The sequence below is a fragment of the Moschus berezovskii genome, chromosome 26 (assembly GCF_049115385.1).
Source record: "Moschus berezovskii isolate FMDL1 chromosome 26, NW_MosBer_1.0, whole genome shotgun sequence".
In the NCBI taxonomy this organism is placed as follows: Eukaryota; Metazoa; Chordata; class Mammalia; order Artiodactyla; family Moschidae; genus Moschus; species Moschus berezovskii.
Window position 1 is genome coordinate 44,546,559 of NC_142485.1, and position 18,283 is coordinate 44,564,841.

The 18,283-nt window shown below is 45.1% G+C and overlaps 1 protein-coding gene across 2 annotated transcripts in view; it reads left to right on the plus strand.

Moving 5' to 3' along the window:
• Window positions 1-18,283, plus strand: part of ERICH1 (glutamate rich 1) — a 36,939-nt gene that overhangs the window by 6,682 nt on the left and 11,974 nt on the right. Inside the window, exons 2-3 of one of the 2 annotated variants that reach the window (XM_055416302.2) lie at window positions 2,323-2,469; window positions 14,489-14,623. In XM_055416302.2, coding sequence (XP_055272277.2) covers window positions 2,323-2,469; window positions 14,489-14,623 — 282 coding nt within the window. The remainder of the gene's footprint in view (window positions 1-2,322; window positions 2,470-14,488; window positions 14,624-18,283) is intronic. The other variant, XM_055416304.2, reaches the window with a different exon arrangement.

Genomic DNA, 18,283 nt, shown 5'->3' on the forward strand with positions numbered 1-18,283 from the left:
GAGGAAGGACCACATATCCTGAACCTCCTGCAGGCCTGGGCCCACCCCCACACTCCAGGATCATGCAGGGACACCGAAAGGCAGTGAGTGGAGACCAGAGGGCCTCAAGACCCGCTTTGCAGATAGGCCACCAGTTAGGCCAAAGATACAGTGTGTGCAGGTGACACGCTGAATTCAGGGACAGTGCCGCAGCCACACAGCCTGTGTCTCCGCCCATGACTGGCCTGCTATGTGCCGTGCCCTCGCCGCTGTGTCAGGGCACCAGTGGAAGCAAAATTGTCAGGTGACTGGTTCATCTCAGTGTTTCCTGGTGACCATGCTGGTTTCTCCCTGGGATTGCTGTGCATTTTGGCTCCTTCAGCCTGTGTGGTCACTCCGCAGTGGATGTGTGCACTGCTTGGTGATGACCCATGTCTGGTTTTCCTGTAGTGTGGTCATGTGTTCACACACACGTGTGTGCGGAGCTCAGCTGTGACCGCAGTGGGATGCCCACATCAGCTCCTGCCAGCCCAGGTGGCTCTCAAGCTCCAAGCGTCCCGAAGTTCATTTTAGAGCAGGGTGACTGCTTAGGGTTTTGTCAACTACTTTTGGTTCCCCTAGAAATTGCACCCGGTCTTCTGGAGTAGAAGCTTTTTCCGTCTGCTATTTAAGGAAATGCACGTGACCATTCAGTTTCTATTGGAAACTTGGAACCTGCCCTTTGGACAGGTCTTGGAGTGCTGGTCTAATGGAACAGGCTGCCTCCCTGTGAGCCAGGTGCTGCCCCGGCCGTCCGCAGCGGCTTGGGGAACATGCTCACAGGCCTGTGCTGCCCAAACCTGGCAGAGCTGGGAGGCAGGGCCTCCTTGTGGCTTGGAAAATGAGGGCATCCCCACGAGCACTGGCTTCTTCCCACAGGGGCTCCCGGGGGTGGGCAGGCAGGTGACACCAGGACCCCATGCTCCCCCCAGGCGCCTGGCCGAGCACCACCTGGGCTTGAGTAGCTTTCTCAGGAGGCCTGTTGTATTTTTAGACCCAAATTGTTTGTTTTCCAACTAGCACCAATTGGAGGGGCTTATTTCTGCAGCGAGGGCCTTCTGCGCACAGGATGAAAGGAGGAGCGGTCTATGCCATTAGGCTTGTGCTCCCTCTGGGGAACAGGAGCCTGCCCTCCATGACCCACAGGCCGCTCAGTGGCCCCGTCACACTTGCCCTCTCACTTCTCCCTCACATCACCGCCTCCTCAGTGGCCCTAATGTCTGTCCCCACTTTGTTGTCTGAATACCTCAAGCCTGTCTCCAGAGTCCTGCTCTTGGTTTCTGCCCCATGGTGCTTGGTCACTAGAACAGTTCTCTCTCTCTGTTGATTTGTTTCTAAATTTAATGAGGTTAAAACAGATTACCTGGTGGCTCAGACAGTAAAGAATCCACCTGCAATCCAGATCCTCTGGAAAAGGGAATGGCTACCCACTCCGCCTGGAGAATTCCTTGGACTGAGGAGCCTGGCGGGCTATAGTCCATGGAGTCACAAAGAGTCTACCACGTCTGAGCAATTTTCACTTCATTTCATTTCAAAACAGATTCACTGAATTAACCTTTCCCCTCATCTTTCTTGGCTGCTGTTTTGAGATTGTCCCTGCTCATTGTTCACACTTAAATCAGGACAGAAATGTTTATTCACTGTGGCAGCGCTTCCCCTCTAGTCAGAGCAGAGAGTGCCCTGAGATAAGCCAAGTGAAGAATCTGCATCCTTGTGGGCGCTGTGCCAATTATGCTGCCCCTGTGGGGGCCCCAGAGGGGGCCCTGGGGCTGCCCAGCCTGTCTGCTATGAACTGACGTGTACCCAACCTCTCCAGGGCTGCTCTGTGGCCCAGGACTGCAAACCAGGCTCTGAAAACAGCTCATGGTCTGGTCTGTGCATAAATTCAATCAGCGACGAGGTGGAGGAAGAACAGAACTGTGAGCCCACGTGCCCCACCAGTTCCCAGCCTCACCCTCCCGACCTGTGCTCACACCTGTGGAGGTACCTAGTGCAAGCACAGTGCTGGGGGGCTCCTGTGATGTGGACACTTCTGGGGGTCCCCTGATGCCTGCAGTGCTGGGGGTCCTGTGATTGGGTCAGTAGTGGGTGTGCTGTGATGGACAGTGCTGGGGGTGACCCTCTTGGGGACAGTGCTGGGGGTCTTGTAGGCACCACCCCCGTTGTGTCCTGTGGAGGGGCAGTCACTTAGCCCTGAGATGGTGATGTCATGATATGTCTTGTTTTATATAAAATTCATTTGCAATTTAAATAAAACTTCAATCAGTAATACTTTTTTCTTTTGCAAATTGATTGCCTCTGTAGTGTTTGTTGGAAAAGTACTGAAGAAACTTTATCCTGAGGTTTCACATGGCCAAGAAAAGAGGACCCCTGTGACTCCAGCCTCCAGAAACCCACCTGAGAAAGTGGCTCCTGAGAGAATGAAGGGCCAGAGCATCCCTCCTGAGACAGGTGAGCACTGTTTCCCTGGAGAGTGAATGCTGGCCTTAGGCCACTGTGGCACCACCATGGGGGCAACGGGGTCATTCTGCTCAGACTTTTTGGAGGTGGTTACTTCACTTGTGAGGGAAGAAGTGCACCCAGCTAGGGACACGGTCAGGTTCATCACTGGTGTTGGGTTCAACTCCATGCTGTTCCTGGGTACAGTGACTGGACCCTGCTGCCCCAGGACCGCTGGCCACAGTGTTCCTGCTGCTGTTCTGCTGGAGAGCCAGAGGTATAGGAGGGACTCTCAGCCTCTCAGCCTTGGAGTCACACTCAAGCATAGTGGCTGCTGTTTACTGTGCTTTTCCCTTTCAAAGATGGTCCTGTCCTGGGCTGAACTGTACCCTCTACAATTTATGTGTTGATGCCCTGACCCCAGAACCTCAGGTTGTAGACCATGTTTGGAGATGGAGTGAAATGAGACCTTTAGGGTGGGTCCTAATCTAGGGCAACTGGTGAGATAGGAAGAGATCAGGACCCAGACACGTACAGCAAGGCGACCATATGAGGGCATGGGAGAAGACGGCCATTCACATGCCAAGGCAGGAAGCCTCAGGAACCAGTCTTGTGACACCTCCATCTCGGATAGCCAGCCCCCAGAATTGGGAGAGAATGAACAAGGCCCACCTGTGGTACCACCCAGAAAACTACCCTGACACCTGTTCTACCTGCAAGACACAGGCTTGGTTTTGTGAGAATACAACGAAGCTTAGAAAGGCAGGCGCCCTGGGGGAGATGTGCTGTGCAAGTGGAGCGGGCGTCCCTCTGCATACCTGGTTATCTGTCCAAATGTGACTGAGCTGATGTTCTCAGGATTTATTTGAGTTTTCTTTCCTCTTCTAACCTGATGGTTTTAACAGTGATTTATTCACTAATGAGCTTTCCAGGTGACTCAGTGGTAAAGAATCCACCTGCCAATGCAGGAGATGCAGGTTCAGTCTCTGGGTTGGGAAGATTCCCTAGAGGAGGAAATGGCAACCCACTCCAGTATTCTTGCCTGGATAGACCCATGGACAGAGGAACCTGGCGGGCTACAGTCCACAGGGTCACAAAGAGTCAGACACAACTGAGGACACAGACACATTCATTGGTGCAATAACTTGGGCGGTATCTTTCCTCCGAAGCTCCAGGTTGGATCACATCATTTCAGCAGGCAGTTGTTGTTCAGTGTGAAGGCCTATGTGAGCCGTGCTGTAATGGCTGCTACCAGCAGCTGTGTGGTGCCATTGGAGGCTAGGACAGGGTAGACGCCAGGGTCCAGGGAGAGGTTCCATGGCCAGTGCAGTGCCGAGGCTGGGAGAGATGCGAGGGCGCTGTAGGTAGGATTCAGTCATGGTCTTGGTGTCTGTCCACCTGTGTGCTTCTCAGACCGCAGACCCTGGAAGTGGTGCTTGCTATCTGAGTCATGGCCTCTGTGTACCCTGCGCAGGGTACACTGGTCACCTGCCATGGCTTAAACTTGTGTGGGAGGGGGCGGGGGAGCAGTGAGAAGGATGTGGTGTGGCTAGAATGGTCTCATTAAGTCCTGGAGAGGCATCTGGTCCCTCCGTTTCTGCACACCCTGCACTTTCCTCCCCTTGCAGAGTGCCCTCTGGCCGCGAGGACCCTTGGATTGGGGGTTGAGGGCAGAGTCTGATGGGTAGGATCCCCCACCCTTCCTCACAGCTTCAGGCAATGAGTAGAGGAGGCACTTCTGGGAGTTTTCATTTTTTCGTTTTTCACAGATGCAAATGAGCCTAACTTATTTGCTTTCCTGAAAATTCCATGCACTGTACAGCAGCAACATATTTTTTTAAAGATAAAATTCATTTAATCTAAAGTTTACCGTAACCATTTCAAAATGTACAATTCAGTGATTGTTAGTATACTCACTATGTTATATAAGCATACCAGTAACTCCAGAACATTCTTATCACCCCCAAAAAAACCCATATCCATTACAGTTATCCCCATTCGTGCCTCCCTACTTTTTTGTTTCTTTAATTTATTTTATAATTGTTGGAAAATTGCTTTACAATGTTGAGTTGATTTCTGCTGTGCAACAGTGAGAATCAGCCATAATTATGCATACATTTCCCTCTGCTCAGTATTCTGACCTGGAGAATTCCATGGGCTGTATAGTCCATGGAGTTGCAAAGAGTTGGACATGATTGAGTGACTTTCACTTGCACTTTTCACTTTTCCCTCCCTCATGAGCCTTCCTTCCCTCTACCCATCCCAGGCTGGGCTCTCTGTGTTGTATGGTAACTTCTCACCAGCTATCTTTTTTGTACATGATAGTGTATATAATGCTGATGTTACATTCTCCATTAGTCCCACTCTCTCCTTCCACCGAAAGCCACAGTTCTAAAGGACACATGTACCCCACTGTTCATTGCAGCATGATTTACAATAGCCAGGATATGGAAGCAACCTAGATCCATCTACAGATGCAGGGATATAGTTGTGGTACATAAGTACAATGGAATATTACTCAGCCATAAAAAGAATGAATTTTAGTCAGTTCTATTGTGGTGAATAAACAGCCTGTTAATACAGAGTGAAGAAAGTCAGGAAGAGAAAAACAAGTATCATATATTAACACACATATATGGAATTTAGAAAAATGGTATTGATGAACCTATTTGCAGAGTAGGAATGGAGTCTCAGATGTATAGAAGAGACCTCCCTACTTTCTGTCTCTTCAGACTTGTGTATTCTGGACATTTTGTGAGTGGAATTAAATAATAGGTGACCTTTGTGTCTGACTTCTGTCAGTTCAGTTCAGTCTCTCAGTCATGTCGACTCTTTGTGACCCCATGGACTGCAGCACACCAGGCCTCCCTGTTCATCACTAACTTCTGGAGTTTACTCAAACTCCATGTCCATTGAGTCGGTGATGCCATCCAACCATCTCATCCTCTGTCATCCCCTTCTCCTCCCGCCTTCAATCTTTCCTAGCATCAGGGTCTCTTCAAATGAGTCAGCACTTCGCATCAGGTGGCCAAAGTATTGGAGTTTCAGCTTCAACATTAGTCCTTCCAATGAATATTCAGGACTGATTTCCTTTAGGATGGACTGGTTGGATCTCCTTGCAGTCCAAGGGACTTTCAAGAGCCTTCTCCAACATCCATTCTTTGTTGCTCAGCTTTCTTTAAAGTCCAGCTCTCATCCATGCATGACTACTAGGAAAACCATAGCCTTAACTAGATGGACCTTTATTGGCAAAGTAATATCTCTGCTTTTTAATATGCTGTCGAGGTTGGTCATAACTTTCCTTCCAAGGAGTAAGCATCTTTTAATTTCATGGCTGCAGTCACCATCTGCAGTGATTTTGGAGCCCAAAAAAGTAAAGTCAGCTACTGTTTCCCCACCTATTTGCCATGAAGTTGATGGGACCGGATGCCATGATCTTAGTTTTCTGAATGTTGAGGTTTAAGCCAACTTTTTCACTCTCCTCTTTCACTTTCATCAAGAGGCTCTTTAGTTCTTCTTCACTTTCTGCCATAAGGGTGGTATCATCTGCATATCTAAGGTTATTGATATTTCTCCCGGCAATCTTGATTCCAGCTTCTGCCTCATCCAGCCCAGCATTTCTCATGATGTACTATGCATATAAGTTAAATAAGCAGGGTGACAATATACAGCCTTGACATACTCCTTTTCCTATTTGCAACCAATCTGTTGTTCCATGTCCAGTTCTAACTGTTCCTGACCTGCTTACAGGTTTCTCAAGAGGCAGGTCAGGTGGTCTGGTATTCCCATCTCTTGAAGAATTTTCCACAGTTTACTGTAATCCACACAGTCAAAGCCTTTGGCATAGTCAATAAAGCAGAAACAGATGTTTTTCTGGAACTCTCTCGCTTTTTTGATGATCCAGCGGAAGTTGGCAATTTGATCTCTGGTTCCTCTGCCTTTTCTAAAACCAGCTTGAACATCTGGAAGTTCACGGTTCACATATTGTTGAAGCCTGGCTTGGAGAATTTTGAGCATTACTTTGCTAGTGTGTGAGATGAGTGCAATTGTATGGTAGTTTGAGCATTCTTTGGCATTGCCTTTCTTTGGGATTGGAATGAAAACTGACCTTTTCCAGTCCTGTGGCCACTGCTGAGTTTTCCAAATTTGCTGGCATGTTGAGTGCAGCACTTTCACAGCATCATCTTTCAGGATATGAAATAGCTCAACTGGAAACCCATCACCTCCACTAGCTTTGTTCGCAGTGATGCTTTCTAAGGCCCACTTGACTTCACATTCCAGGATGTCTGGCTCTAGGTGAGTGATCACACCATCGTGATTATCTGGGTCTTGAAGATCTTTTTTGTACAGTTCTTCTGTGTATTCTTGCCACCTCTTCTTAATATCTTCTGCTTCTGTTAGGGCCATATCATTTCTGTCCTTTATGAGCCCATCTTTGCATGAAATGTTCCCTTGATATCTCTAATTTTCTTGAAAAATATCTCTTGTTTTTCTATTCTGTTGTTTTCCTCTATTTCTTTGCATTGATCGCTGAGGAAGGCTTTCTTATCTCTCCTTGCTATTCTTTGGAACTCTGCATTCCAATGGGTGTATCTTTCCTTTTCTCCTTTGCTTTTCGCTTCTCTTCTTTTCACAGCTATTTGTAGGCCTCCCCAGACAGCCATTTTGCTTTTTTGCATTTCTTTTCCAAGGGGATGGTCTTGGTCCCTGTCTCCTGTACGATGTCACGAACCTCTGTCCAGAGTTCATCAGGCACTCTATCAGATCTAGACCCTTAAATCTATTTCTCACTTCCACTGTATAATCATAAGGGATTTGATTTAGGTCATATCTGAATGGTCTAGTGGTTTTCCCTACTTTCTTCAATTTAAGTCTGAATTTGGCAATAAGGAGTTCATGATCTGAGCCACAGTCAGCTCCTGGTCTTGTTTTTGCTAACTGTATACAGCATCTCCATCTTTGGCTGCAAAGAATATAATCAATCTGGTTTCGGTGTTGACCATCTGGTGATGTCCATGTGTAGAGTCTTCTCTTGTGTTGTTGGAAGAGGGTGTTTGCTATGACCAGTGCGTTCTCTTGACAAAACTCTATTAGCCTTTGCCCTGCTTCATTCCGTGCTCCAAGGCCAAATTTGCCTGTTACTCCAGGTGTTTCTTGACTTCCTACTTTTGCATTCCAGTCCCCTATAATGAAAAGGACATCTTTTTTGGGTGTTCGTTCTAAAAGGTCTTGTAGGTCCTCATAGAACCATTCAACTTCGGCTTCTTCAGCATTACTGGTTGGGGCAGAGGCTTGGATTACTGTAATATTGAATGGTTTGCCTTGGAAACGAACAGAAATCATTCTGTCGTTTTTAAGACTGCATCCAAGTACTGCATTTTGGACTCTTTTGTTGACCATGATGGCTACTCCATTTCTTCTAAGGGATTCCTACCCACAGTAGTAGATATAATGGTCATCTGAGTTAAATTCACCTGTTCCAGTCCATTTTAGTTCACTGATTCCTAAAATGTCGACGTTCACTCTTGTCATCTCTTGTTTGACCACTTCCAATTTGTCTTGATTCATGGACCTAACATTCCAGGTTCCTATGCAATATTGCTCTTTACAGCATTGGACCTTGCTTCTATCACCAGTCACCTCCACAACTGGGTATTTGTTTCGCTTTGGCTCCATCCCTTCATTCTTTCTGGAGTTATTTCTCCACTGATCTCCAGTAGCATACTGGGCACCTACCGACCTGGGGAATTCCTCATTCAGTATCCTATCATTTTGGATTACTGTAATATTGAATGGTTTGCCTTGAAAACGAATGGAGATCATTCTGTTGTTTTTGAGATTGCATCCAAGTACTGCATTTCAAACTCTTTTGTTGACTATGATGGCTACTCCATTTCTTCTAAGGGATTCTTGCCCACAGTAGTAAATATAATGGTCGTCTGAGTTAAATTCACCCATTCCAGTCCATTTTAGTTTGCTGATTCCTAAAATGTCGACGTTCACTCTTGCCATGTCTTATTTGACCACTTCCAGTTTGCCTTGATTCATGGACCTAACATTCCACGTTCCTATGCAATACTGCTCTTTACAGCATCGGACCTTGCTTGCATCACCAGTCACATCCAACTTAGGTGAACAGTTGTACATGCTCATCTATGTTGTAAGGAGTATGACTGCTTCATTTCTTTTTCTTGCTGAGTAATATTCCATTCTGTGGATATATAACATTTTGTTTATTTGTTCATCAGTTGATAGATAGTTGGATTTTTTTCTACTTTTAGGCTTTTCTCAATAAACAATGAACATCTCTGCACAACACATGTGGACATGTGTTTTCAGTTCTCTTGGATGTAAACCTAGGAGTGGAATTGCTGGGTCACATGGATCCTTTGTTTACCATTTTGAGGAACTGGCAAGCTGTTTTCCACAGCAGCTGTGTCATTCTTCACCCCAGCTACCATGTAGGAGGGTTCCAGTTTCTCCACATCCTTGCCAACACTTTGTTTTCTGTTTTCTTGATAACAATCTTAGTAGGTGAGGTTGCACCTCATTGATGCTCATTTCCCTGATTATGCGTGTTGGACATTTGTGTATCTTTTGTAGATAAATGTGTTTATAAATCCTAGGCCCATTTTTCAGTTGAATTGTTTTTCTTTTTGTTGCTGAGTTGTACAAGTTAGTTATAATGTGGACAATGGAGCTTTATCAGTTACATGACTTACAAATATTTTCTCCCACTCCATGGATTAGCTTCTTACTTCCTTGATGGTGTCTTTTGAAGTATAAAATGTTTTAGTCTTGATTAAGTCCATCATACCTATTTCTTCTGTTGCCTATGGTTTTGGTGTCATATTTAAGAAACCAAATCCAAGGTCACAAGTTTTACATCTAAGTTTACTTCTATGAGTTTTATGGTTTTAGCATTTCAGTCAAGTCCTTTATCTATTTTGAGTTGATGTTTGTATATGGTGTGAGGTAGGGGTCCAGATTCATTCTCTTGTCTGCGGATGTCCAATCATACCAGCACCACTTGTTGAAAAGACTGTCTTTTCCCCATTTGGCACTCTTGTCAAAAATCAGTTAACCAAAGACTGTGCTCAATGCAGTAGGCCTGGGTTCAATCTCTGGTCAGGGAACTAGATCCCACATGCCACACCTAAGAGTTTGAATGCCCCAACGAAGATCCCCTGGACTTCAACTAAGACCCCATGAGGCCAAATTAAAAAAAGAGGAAAAATAAGTTAGCCATAGTTGTTTGGGTTTATTTCTGGGCTCTCAATTCTATTCCACTGGTCTCTATGTCTGTTCTTGTGTCAGTATGACGCTATTTTAATTACTATAGATTTGTTGTAAGTTTTGAAATTGGAGTAAGAGTCTTCTGATTTAATTATTTTTAAAGATTGTTTTAGCTATTCAGTGTCACTCACAATTATGTATGAATTTTAGGATCAGCTTGTCTATTTCTGGGGGAAAAAAGCAGTTGGAGTTTTGATACATTTTTGTGTTGAATTTGCAGACAATTCTGGGGATTAATGCTCTCTTACCAATATTAAGTTGTTAAAATCATGAATTTAGTCTAGCTTCCCATTTCTGTCATTTTTCTTTAAACAATGCTTTGTAGTTTTCATTATAAGCCAGGTACATCCATGCTTGATATGTCCATGCATTCTCCATTGTGTTCAACTCTTTGTGACCTTAAAAGAAGTTTGTCCCAAAGTATTTTATTCTTTTTGATACTATTATAAATGGAATTTTCTTCTTTTTGGATTAGCTAGTGTATGTAAATACTAATTAACCCTTTGACCTTGGATTAGGCAATGGTTTCTTAAATATGGAAACAGAGATTTTTGTATATTGACCTTATTAGCCAAACTTATTAGCACTAACAGTTTGTGTGTGTGTGTGTGTGTGTCTCTGTGTGTGTGTGTGTCTGTGTGTGTGGAGTTTTCGGGATTTTCTCTATACAAGATCTTATCCTTTGTGAGCAGGGATATTTCACTTTTTCCTATTCAGGTTGGATGCCTTTTATTTTCTTTCTTGACTATTGCCTTGTTTGGAACTTTGAGTGTAATGTTGAAGCAAAGTGGCATGAGTGTGAATTCTCATCTTTCCTGGTCTTAGAGGGAGCATTCAGACCTTCTCGATGGAATGTGACATCAGCCATGTGCTTTTCGTGCTCTCACTTTGTCATATTGAAGTTCTCTCTATGCTAATTTCTTGAGTATTTTTTATCATGAAGGAACAGTGTATTTTTTTGAAGCATTGTGTCTTAGGAATTCTCAAGGAAAAACACTATTTATTTGCAGCTAGAAAAAGAGAAATCTTTACTAAAGACAAAACAACAAAATCACAATCAAATAGACAAAAATTGTGTGCAGGTCAAATGAAAGGTCATGTGAGAATTCCCTTGAAGGCTTGATGCCTATGGAGGTGGCAGCTTGCTGATAATCAGAGCTGTACATGTGACCAGGTCTCTTCAGTGTTGGAAGAATCAGCCTAATGAGGAAAGGGCTTTTGTCAGTCAGCCCTTGGGTGGGATTGAGAAAATGTTCCCTGTACTGTTAGAAGACACAGCATGGTGATTCTGATAATTATTTGTTCAATTTCAGTTCAGTTCAGTTCAGTTCAGTCGCTCAGTTGTGACCGACTCTTTGTGACCCCATGAAGTGCAGCACACCAAGCTTCCCTGTCCATCACCAACTCCTGGAGTTTACCCAAACTCATGCCCATTGAGTCGGTGATGCCATCAGCCATCTCATCCTCTGTCGTCCCCTTCTCCTCCCGCCTTCAGTCTTTCCCAGCATCAGGGTCTTTTCAAATGAGTCAGTCCTTCACATCAGGTAGCCAAAGTATTGGAGTTTCAGCTTCAACATCTGTCCTTCCAATGAACACTCAGGATTGATCTCTTTTAGGATGGACAGGTTTGATCTCCTTGCAGTCCAAGGGACTCTCAAGAGTCTTCTCCAGCACCACAGTTCAAAAGCATCAGTTCTTTGGCGATCAGCTTTCTTTATAGTCCAACTCTCACATCCATACATGACTACTGGAAAAACCATAGCCTTGACTAGACGGACCTTTGTTGGCAAAGTAATGTCTCTGCTTTTTAATATGCTGTCTAGGTTGATCATAACTTTTCCTCCAAGGAGTAAGCGTCTTTTAATTTCATCGCTGCAATCAGCATCCGCAGTGATTTTGGAGCCCAAAAAAACAAAGTCTGACACTGTTTCCACTGTTTCCCTGTCTATTTCCCATGAAGTGATGGGACCAGATGCCATGATCTTTGTTTTCTGAATGTTGAGCTTCAAGTCAACCTTTTCAGGCTCCTCTTTCACTTTCATCAAGAGACTCTTTACTTCTTCTTCATTTTCTGCCATAAGGGTGGTGTCGTCTGCATATCTGGTGTTACTGATATTTCTCCCGACAGTCTTGATTCCAGCTTGTGCTTCATCCAGCCCAGCGTTTCTCATGATGTACTCTGTGTATAAGTTAAATAAGCAGGGTGACAATATACAGCCTTGATGTACTCTTTTTCCTATTTGCAACTGGTCTGTTGTTCCATATCCAGTTCTAACTGTCACTTCCTGACCTGCTTACAGGTTTCTCAAGAGGCAGGTTAGATGGTCTGGTATTCCCATCTCTTGGAGAATTTTCCACAGTTTCTTGTGATCCACACTGTTAAAGGCTTTGGCATAGTCACTTTACAGAAGTACGTTTATTTATTTTAGAAGAGCATTGGTAATTCCATTTGTTCTTAAAGAAAAGGACATGATCTGTAAATGGCCAGAACCACTTGTGTGTGTGTTTTGGTGAATTTCTGTCACTCAAGAGTGTATATTGGGCTCTATTTTTTTTGTTATTGCTTTTATTATTGTTTTTAACTTGCCAATTATATCTGCATATATTTTAAAGAGCCACATAATCCCACAAGAGTTATAAAAAACAGTGTCATTGTGCCCTGAGCCCCATAACACAAGCACCCCAACTCTGAAGGCATTGGCCAAGCCAAGGGCAGTCTGGTGGCGGTGCCCTGGCAGAGGGCACATATGTGCTGATGGTAGAGGGGGGCCATGTGGATAGGCACAGTGCAGAGGGGAGTCAGAGGTTAGGAATAAAAGCAAACTCAAGTGGGTATCCTGCACATCTGATCCAGAGCCTGAGCTGGTAAGAATGGTGAACCATGATCAAAGCCAATCAGCCACAGAGAGGAGAGCCTTTGAAGTCTCCTCTTCTGAAACCTTGTGGCCACGCCAGTGTTTCTGGGAAGGCACTGGCTTCTGTCAGTAGCAACGGGGTGCTGACTTGCCCCCTCCAGTTTCCTGAGCCTCACCCTGCAGACTGGTGTGGGGGCAAGGGGATTCTCTAGCCCTGCTGTCCCCTGAGCACTCAGTTATGAACATGACCCTGACCGCCATCCTGACAGTGATCATCTGCTACCAGAAGAGGCTAGAGAAGCCAGGCCTGGATGTAGTGCTCTACTGTGGGCCACCCTGACTTATACACGAACAGATTCCCATCCACGGCCCACAGGCGTGGCATCAGGACAGGGCATGGTCAGCACAGGAGCCTTGCAAGGAGCTCAGTGTCCAGCATCTGTATCCTTCATCCCAGGAGTCACCTCCTGCCTCTCTTCCTTGGCATCACCCATATTTATCCTGATAATTTGGTGAACAATAATGTTTCCAAGTTCTGTTTGATTTTCTTATTGAGAAAAATTTAGCCAATTAAAAGCTTCCAAAATTACTCTATGAAAAATGATCAAGCGTTGATGTTGCCCGACGGGGGACAGTCTGCCTGGAAGCACGTCTCTTCTCTGCCCTTGATCCTGCGGGAACGACTCAGTCATTAATCAACTGGATGGATAAGCCTAACGTAAGAACTACGTTCTTGCACCTTAGCTTCACAAAAAGTGAAATACACTGATGGCAGAAGCATTTGACAGTGTTTCAAGGCTTTTACAATGTAAATGTCTGGAAAATACATGTTCTGTTATATGTGCACTAGTGATTTCTCTCAGTCCTTGTCATTGTCGTTTATAAAATATTCATTTTTCTTTGAAAGAGTAATTGGGATATCCCTTGTGTTAGGTAAAGGTTATTTTGCCATATTTTGAGTGAAAATGTGGAGATGGAAGTGCTGATCCTACCCTGAGAGGGTGTGGGGAGCAGCACTGATGCTGCTCTGGACTGTGCAGACCAGCAGCCCACTTCCAGGAGTTTATTTAGTGGAACCATGAGGTCAACTGTGCAAAGTTTTATATACCCTGGATGGTCATGGCAGCCACTTCTGATAGTGAAAATTTAGAGTCAATTTCTGTATGCAAAATATAAGACAGTGGTTAAATTACATTTAAATTTGCCAATAACATGGAACATCATGTAGCCCTTAAGAGCATATAGATTTAAATGTATCTTAATATTTTATCATATTCACTTTTAAAAGAAATTATACATATAATATATACATGTATAATGATAAAATATGTGTTCAGTTCAGTTGCTTAGTCGTGTCCAACTCTTTGCAACCCCATGAATCGCAGCACGCCAGGCCTCCCTGTCCAACACCAACTCCTGGAGTTTACCCAAACTCATGTCCATCGAGTCGTGTGATCCTGTGAAGTGTGTGTCTGTGTGGGTGTATGTGCAGACACACAGTACATACATGTTAGCATTTACAGAGAAAAAGTTCCGAAATGTTAGGCAGCACAGCATTGAGATTGATATTATGATAATGAGGGATGTGTTATGTGGAGTCTTTTTGTTTTCTGCTTCTAATTCATGAATTAATTATATTTTTATATCATATCATAAAAACTCAGAAGTTTATATAATAAGTAACTTAATGTAAATTTAAATAATCATAGCTCGTTCCTTTTTCCTGGCTGATTATATAGCTGAGTGACTGTTCTGGCAAAATGCTCGGCTTACTAAAGTCGGCAGTTATGGCCGTGGCTTCCTGTCTTCAGTGAGTTTGGCTGGAGAAGCTGCTCGGCACGTGAATGTCTGACGGCATCCGTCTGTGCCTCTTCCTGCAGGTGGTGACACTCGGGTCCAGCCCACACGGCGGCTCTATACTGTGGGCCTGCCTCCCGAGGGGTGGGTCCCCCCTCCACTGGAGCCCTCAAGCTGCTCAAGTTCAGAGAGCTCTTCCAGTAGTGAGGACATAGGAGGTAAGACGGCTGACAGCCCTCAGGGACTTCCAGGGTAGTAACTTCACGTGAACTTTAATGGGGGTGAGTGTCACATGGCCATGTGGTCTGCATTCATTACAGCCGCTTGTGAAAATGCATGACAGCACCAACTCAGCTTGGGAGGGGACTCAGGTTGGGGTGTGATCTCAGCCCCATTGTTAACACGTTACACATTGGGAGAAGTCTGGCGTTAATATGTCCAAATTTGGAAGTGCTTCTCTTGTTAAGTGAACTTTTTTTCTTTACTTTCCAGTTTTTTTCAAAATTTCCAAGATTGTTATCAGCTTTGTAATCATGGAAATAACTTATGTTGCATGTGTGGTATAAAACTGAACAATGCTGTCAGATGTTTTATGAGTGAAGGAGGTGCACTGGGGGTGGTGCAGAGGCTGCATGGCACATTCATGCCTTAAAAATTCCCCCTTTAATTTATCATTTAAAACTTCATTAAGAGGAATTTGGAATTTTCAGATAAAATTTTCCCCAGATGGTTTTTAACAAGTAATAAACCAGGAAACTATATACCATATTCCTTAATTAATTTGCATATTAATAAAATATGATTTTCTGCTAGATTGATCTTTCTGACTTCCTAAGAATCAGAAACCATAAGATCAAAAATGAGATAGTTAAGGATATATTTATCTTTTTAAGCCCTGTTGAAAATCTTTGGAATACAATTATTGGAAAAGTAGATTGTTTCATTAGAAAATTAAGCTATGTTCTTATAATGATAAATCGCTTTGGTGACATACTCGCTGTGTACCTCGGGTATTTAATAACAAAGTGCGGACTCACCCTGGAGCTGCCACCTCAGCGAGCTCCACCCGAGCCTCCCAGGCGGGCCTGTGCACGGTGCCCCAGCTGAGAGCCTTCCCGGTGCACTGCTAAGCTAGAGGGGTTTCCTTCCAGGAGACAAAAAGCTCCAGTCTTGTTGCTGGCAATTTAAGCAGAGAGTGTGAGGACTGGAGTCAGAAAAGAAGAAAAGTCCAGTGGGACAGTGTCCACCATTTTTGTCTGTTTGAATGCACAGCACCGTTAAGTCAGTTCAGTAGTTACTTCTAAAGAAGTTAAGGAGGAAGCGTCAGTGCGGGTTGTTGCCCCGTCTGTGCCCACAGCGTCCTGCCTCCCCTGGCTCAGCCCAGGTACAGATGGCAGGCCTGCTGGTGACCCCCAAGGCTGGCCCCCTCCTCGCCTCAGGCTTTGTCCAGACCCCTGGTTTGTCAGACCCCGTGCAGCCAGAGGCACGTCCCTCCGCTGTAGGCATTTGCGTCCTGCCGTCACAACAGTGCCTCAGCAGCTTTGCAAAGATCCTTTATTCATCCTGAAAAGGAGGAGTCTCTGCCTGCCACTGCCAGCAGGTGAAGTTCTGGGACCTCTACAGAGAGACGTTACATTCACATGTTCTACACAGAAATAGGAACCTCAACTTTCTTATGAACTGAAAAACAGGCCAGCCTCTAGGAAAGAGGGCCTTTTCTTCTTTGTTATGCCAATCCTTTTTTTTTAAAGAAAAGTATTTTGTTTTTCTGGACTGCAGAAACACTTACTATAGAAAAGTTGAGCATTATAGAAAATACACAGGAAGTAAAACATTAGCTAAGACCACCAGGGCAAGATCTCAATAAACATTTTTTGAAAATTCTCCCTGTACATGTTGTATGTGCACATGCAGCTTTTATAAAAGTACATATTATACGTCCTGCGTTATAAACCACTTTCCACACTTGGTGTGTTTTTTTTTTCCATTTCATTGCATATAGATATATTTATATCATTTTTTTTTAAGTAGCTGAAATCTGTCTTATGTAAGCAACTTGTTTATAACTAGGCTCCCCTTTCCCACATTAAAAGACATCTAGAACTTTCCCTGGTGCTTGATAAACCCTTGACATATGAACGCTGTTGTCACTGTGACAGTTACACTCTCTGCTGGGCGCTGGCACCCTGGTATCTGTTTTCAGGTCTGTGGTTTCAGTGACTGTGAGGTACCTCCAGGTGTCTTTTCTACACTGTCCTGCCGCCTGCCGTCCGGGCTGTTTCCTGGTTCCTCCTTGCTAGGCTCTTGTTTTGGATCTTCCTCTGTAGATGTCTTCCTTTTCCAGATTTCCTACGAAATCTCCCTTGCTTTGGTTTTAGTTCCTCCGTTGACATCTGTGGCGTGGTTTCACCTGCTCAGGGTTCTCACGACCCCTCTCTCACTTTCAGCAGCCCCTGCTGTGCTGTTTGTGACAGGAGTGGCTCCCGGGCCATGCGGCTCTCAGTAGAGGGCCAGCGGACTCTGGCGGACATGGAGCTCCTCACGGGGCTCCTGTGGGCTCCTCCCATGACCTCCACCCTGCCTGCAGAAACAGCCCCTGGGTTCCTGCGCCCTGGGCTCCTGTTTGCGCCTACCAGTCCTGTTCTTGCTGGTCAATCTTGCTGGGGCCCAGCTGTGCAGTGGTTGGTGTCTCATTCGCTGACCTCACACACATCCTGTGTCCATCTGAGACATGCCACGACTGCTGTCACCCTGTTCTGACTTTCAGTCAGCAGGCAGCGTCGGGTCAGGTGAGGTCCCAGCTTCCTGCGGCCCTCTGCCCAGTCACCCCAGTGTGGGGGCCTCTCCTGCACAAGGTCCTTCCCCCCTTCCTCTCTTGGCCTCCTTGACCCTACACCCACCTCAGAAATGCAGGTGCCCCCCCCTTGCCTTCCATCCAGTACCTGATTATTTCTACAACTTTCTTGGTCTCACAGCCTCACCTCCAACTCTGGGGGCTGGAGCCCCAACTTGCCAGGTGGCTGGGGGCGTGGGAAGGGCCTGGGGTCTGCAGCCCCACTGCTGAATGTACGTGTGGCCTTCCTTGCTTCTCCAAACTGTTTCCTTGACTACCTGATGGTAATAATCCTGCACTGGCAAACCCCATGCTTGCTGTGCCAATCAGATTGGGTTTGTTGCAAAGCTTGTACAAATGCGAGAACTGCCAGCTTTTAATTCCCTAAGGCACTGGCGCCTGCTGGAGTTAAGTCTTCAGTCAATATTTGATGACCAAGTTGAATATTTATAAAAACAGCCGGTAAGGAAGCACCAGTCCTCTCTCCTCATTCATAATTACAAGTGGTTTGACTGTATTGACATGGTTTTTGTATTCAGATCAAGCTGCAAAGTCATTAAAATCAAGTCGTTTTTATGGGAGGCTATTATGATTATTGTTCTAATAGCAAGCTCCAGTTGAAATAGTTATTAACTTTGTGGCTTTTGGAAGCATGAGCTCAGTGCACAATTCTAATGTGGATTCACTGTGAGTTAAACAACCATCCTTTCAATGTGTTTTGACAGATTTAGGCCACAGTTCTGAGGCAGATCAGATTTCAGATCTTATTGACTCTGTCTGGACTGAAGAAATCTTGATGCGTGCTTTCCAGAGCTTCCCAGGTGCAGAGCAGAGTGGGCACTCTGTTTGACTGAGAAGGTGTGACTTTTACCAGGTGCACCCGAAGTTGAGACAGAGTCCTAGGTGGGCTGTCATTGGAGACTCTCTGTTCCAGGGCTGCAGTCGGCACACACCACAGTCACTCATGGGCCCAGCAGTCACACTCAGAGTTATTAGCAGGCTTCATTCTTGTCTGGAGCCCTCATGGAGAGGCCCGGGGCAGCAA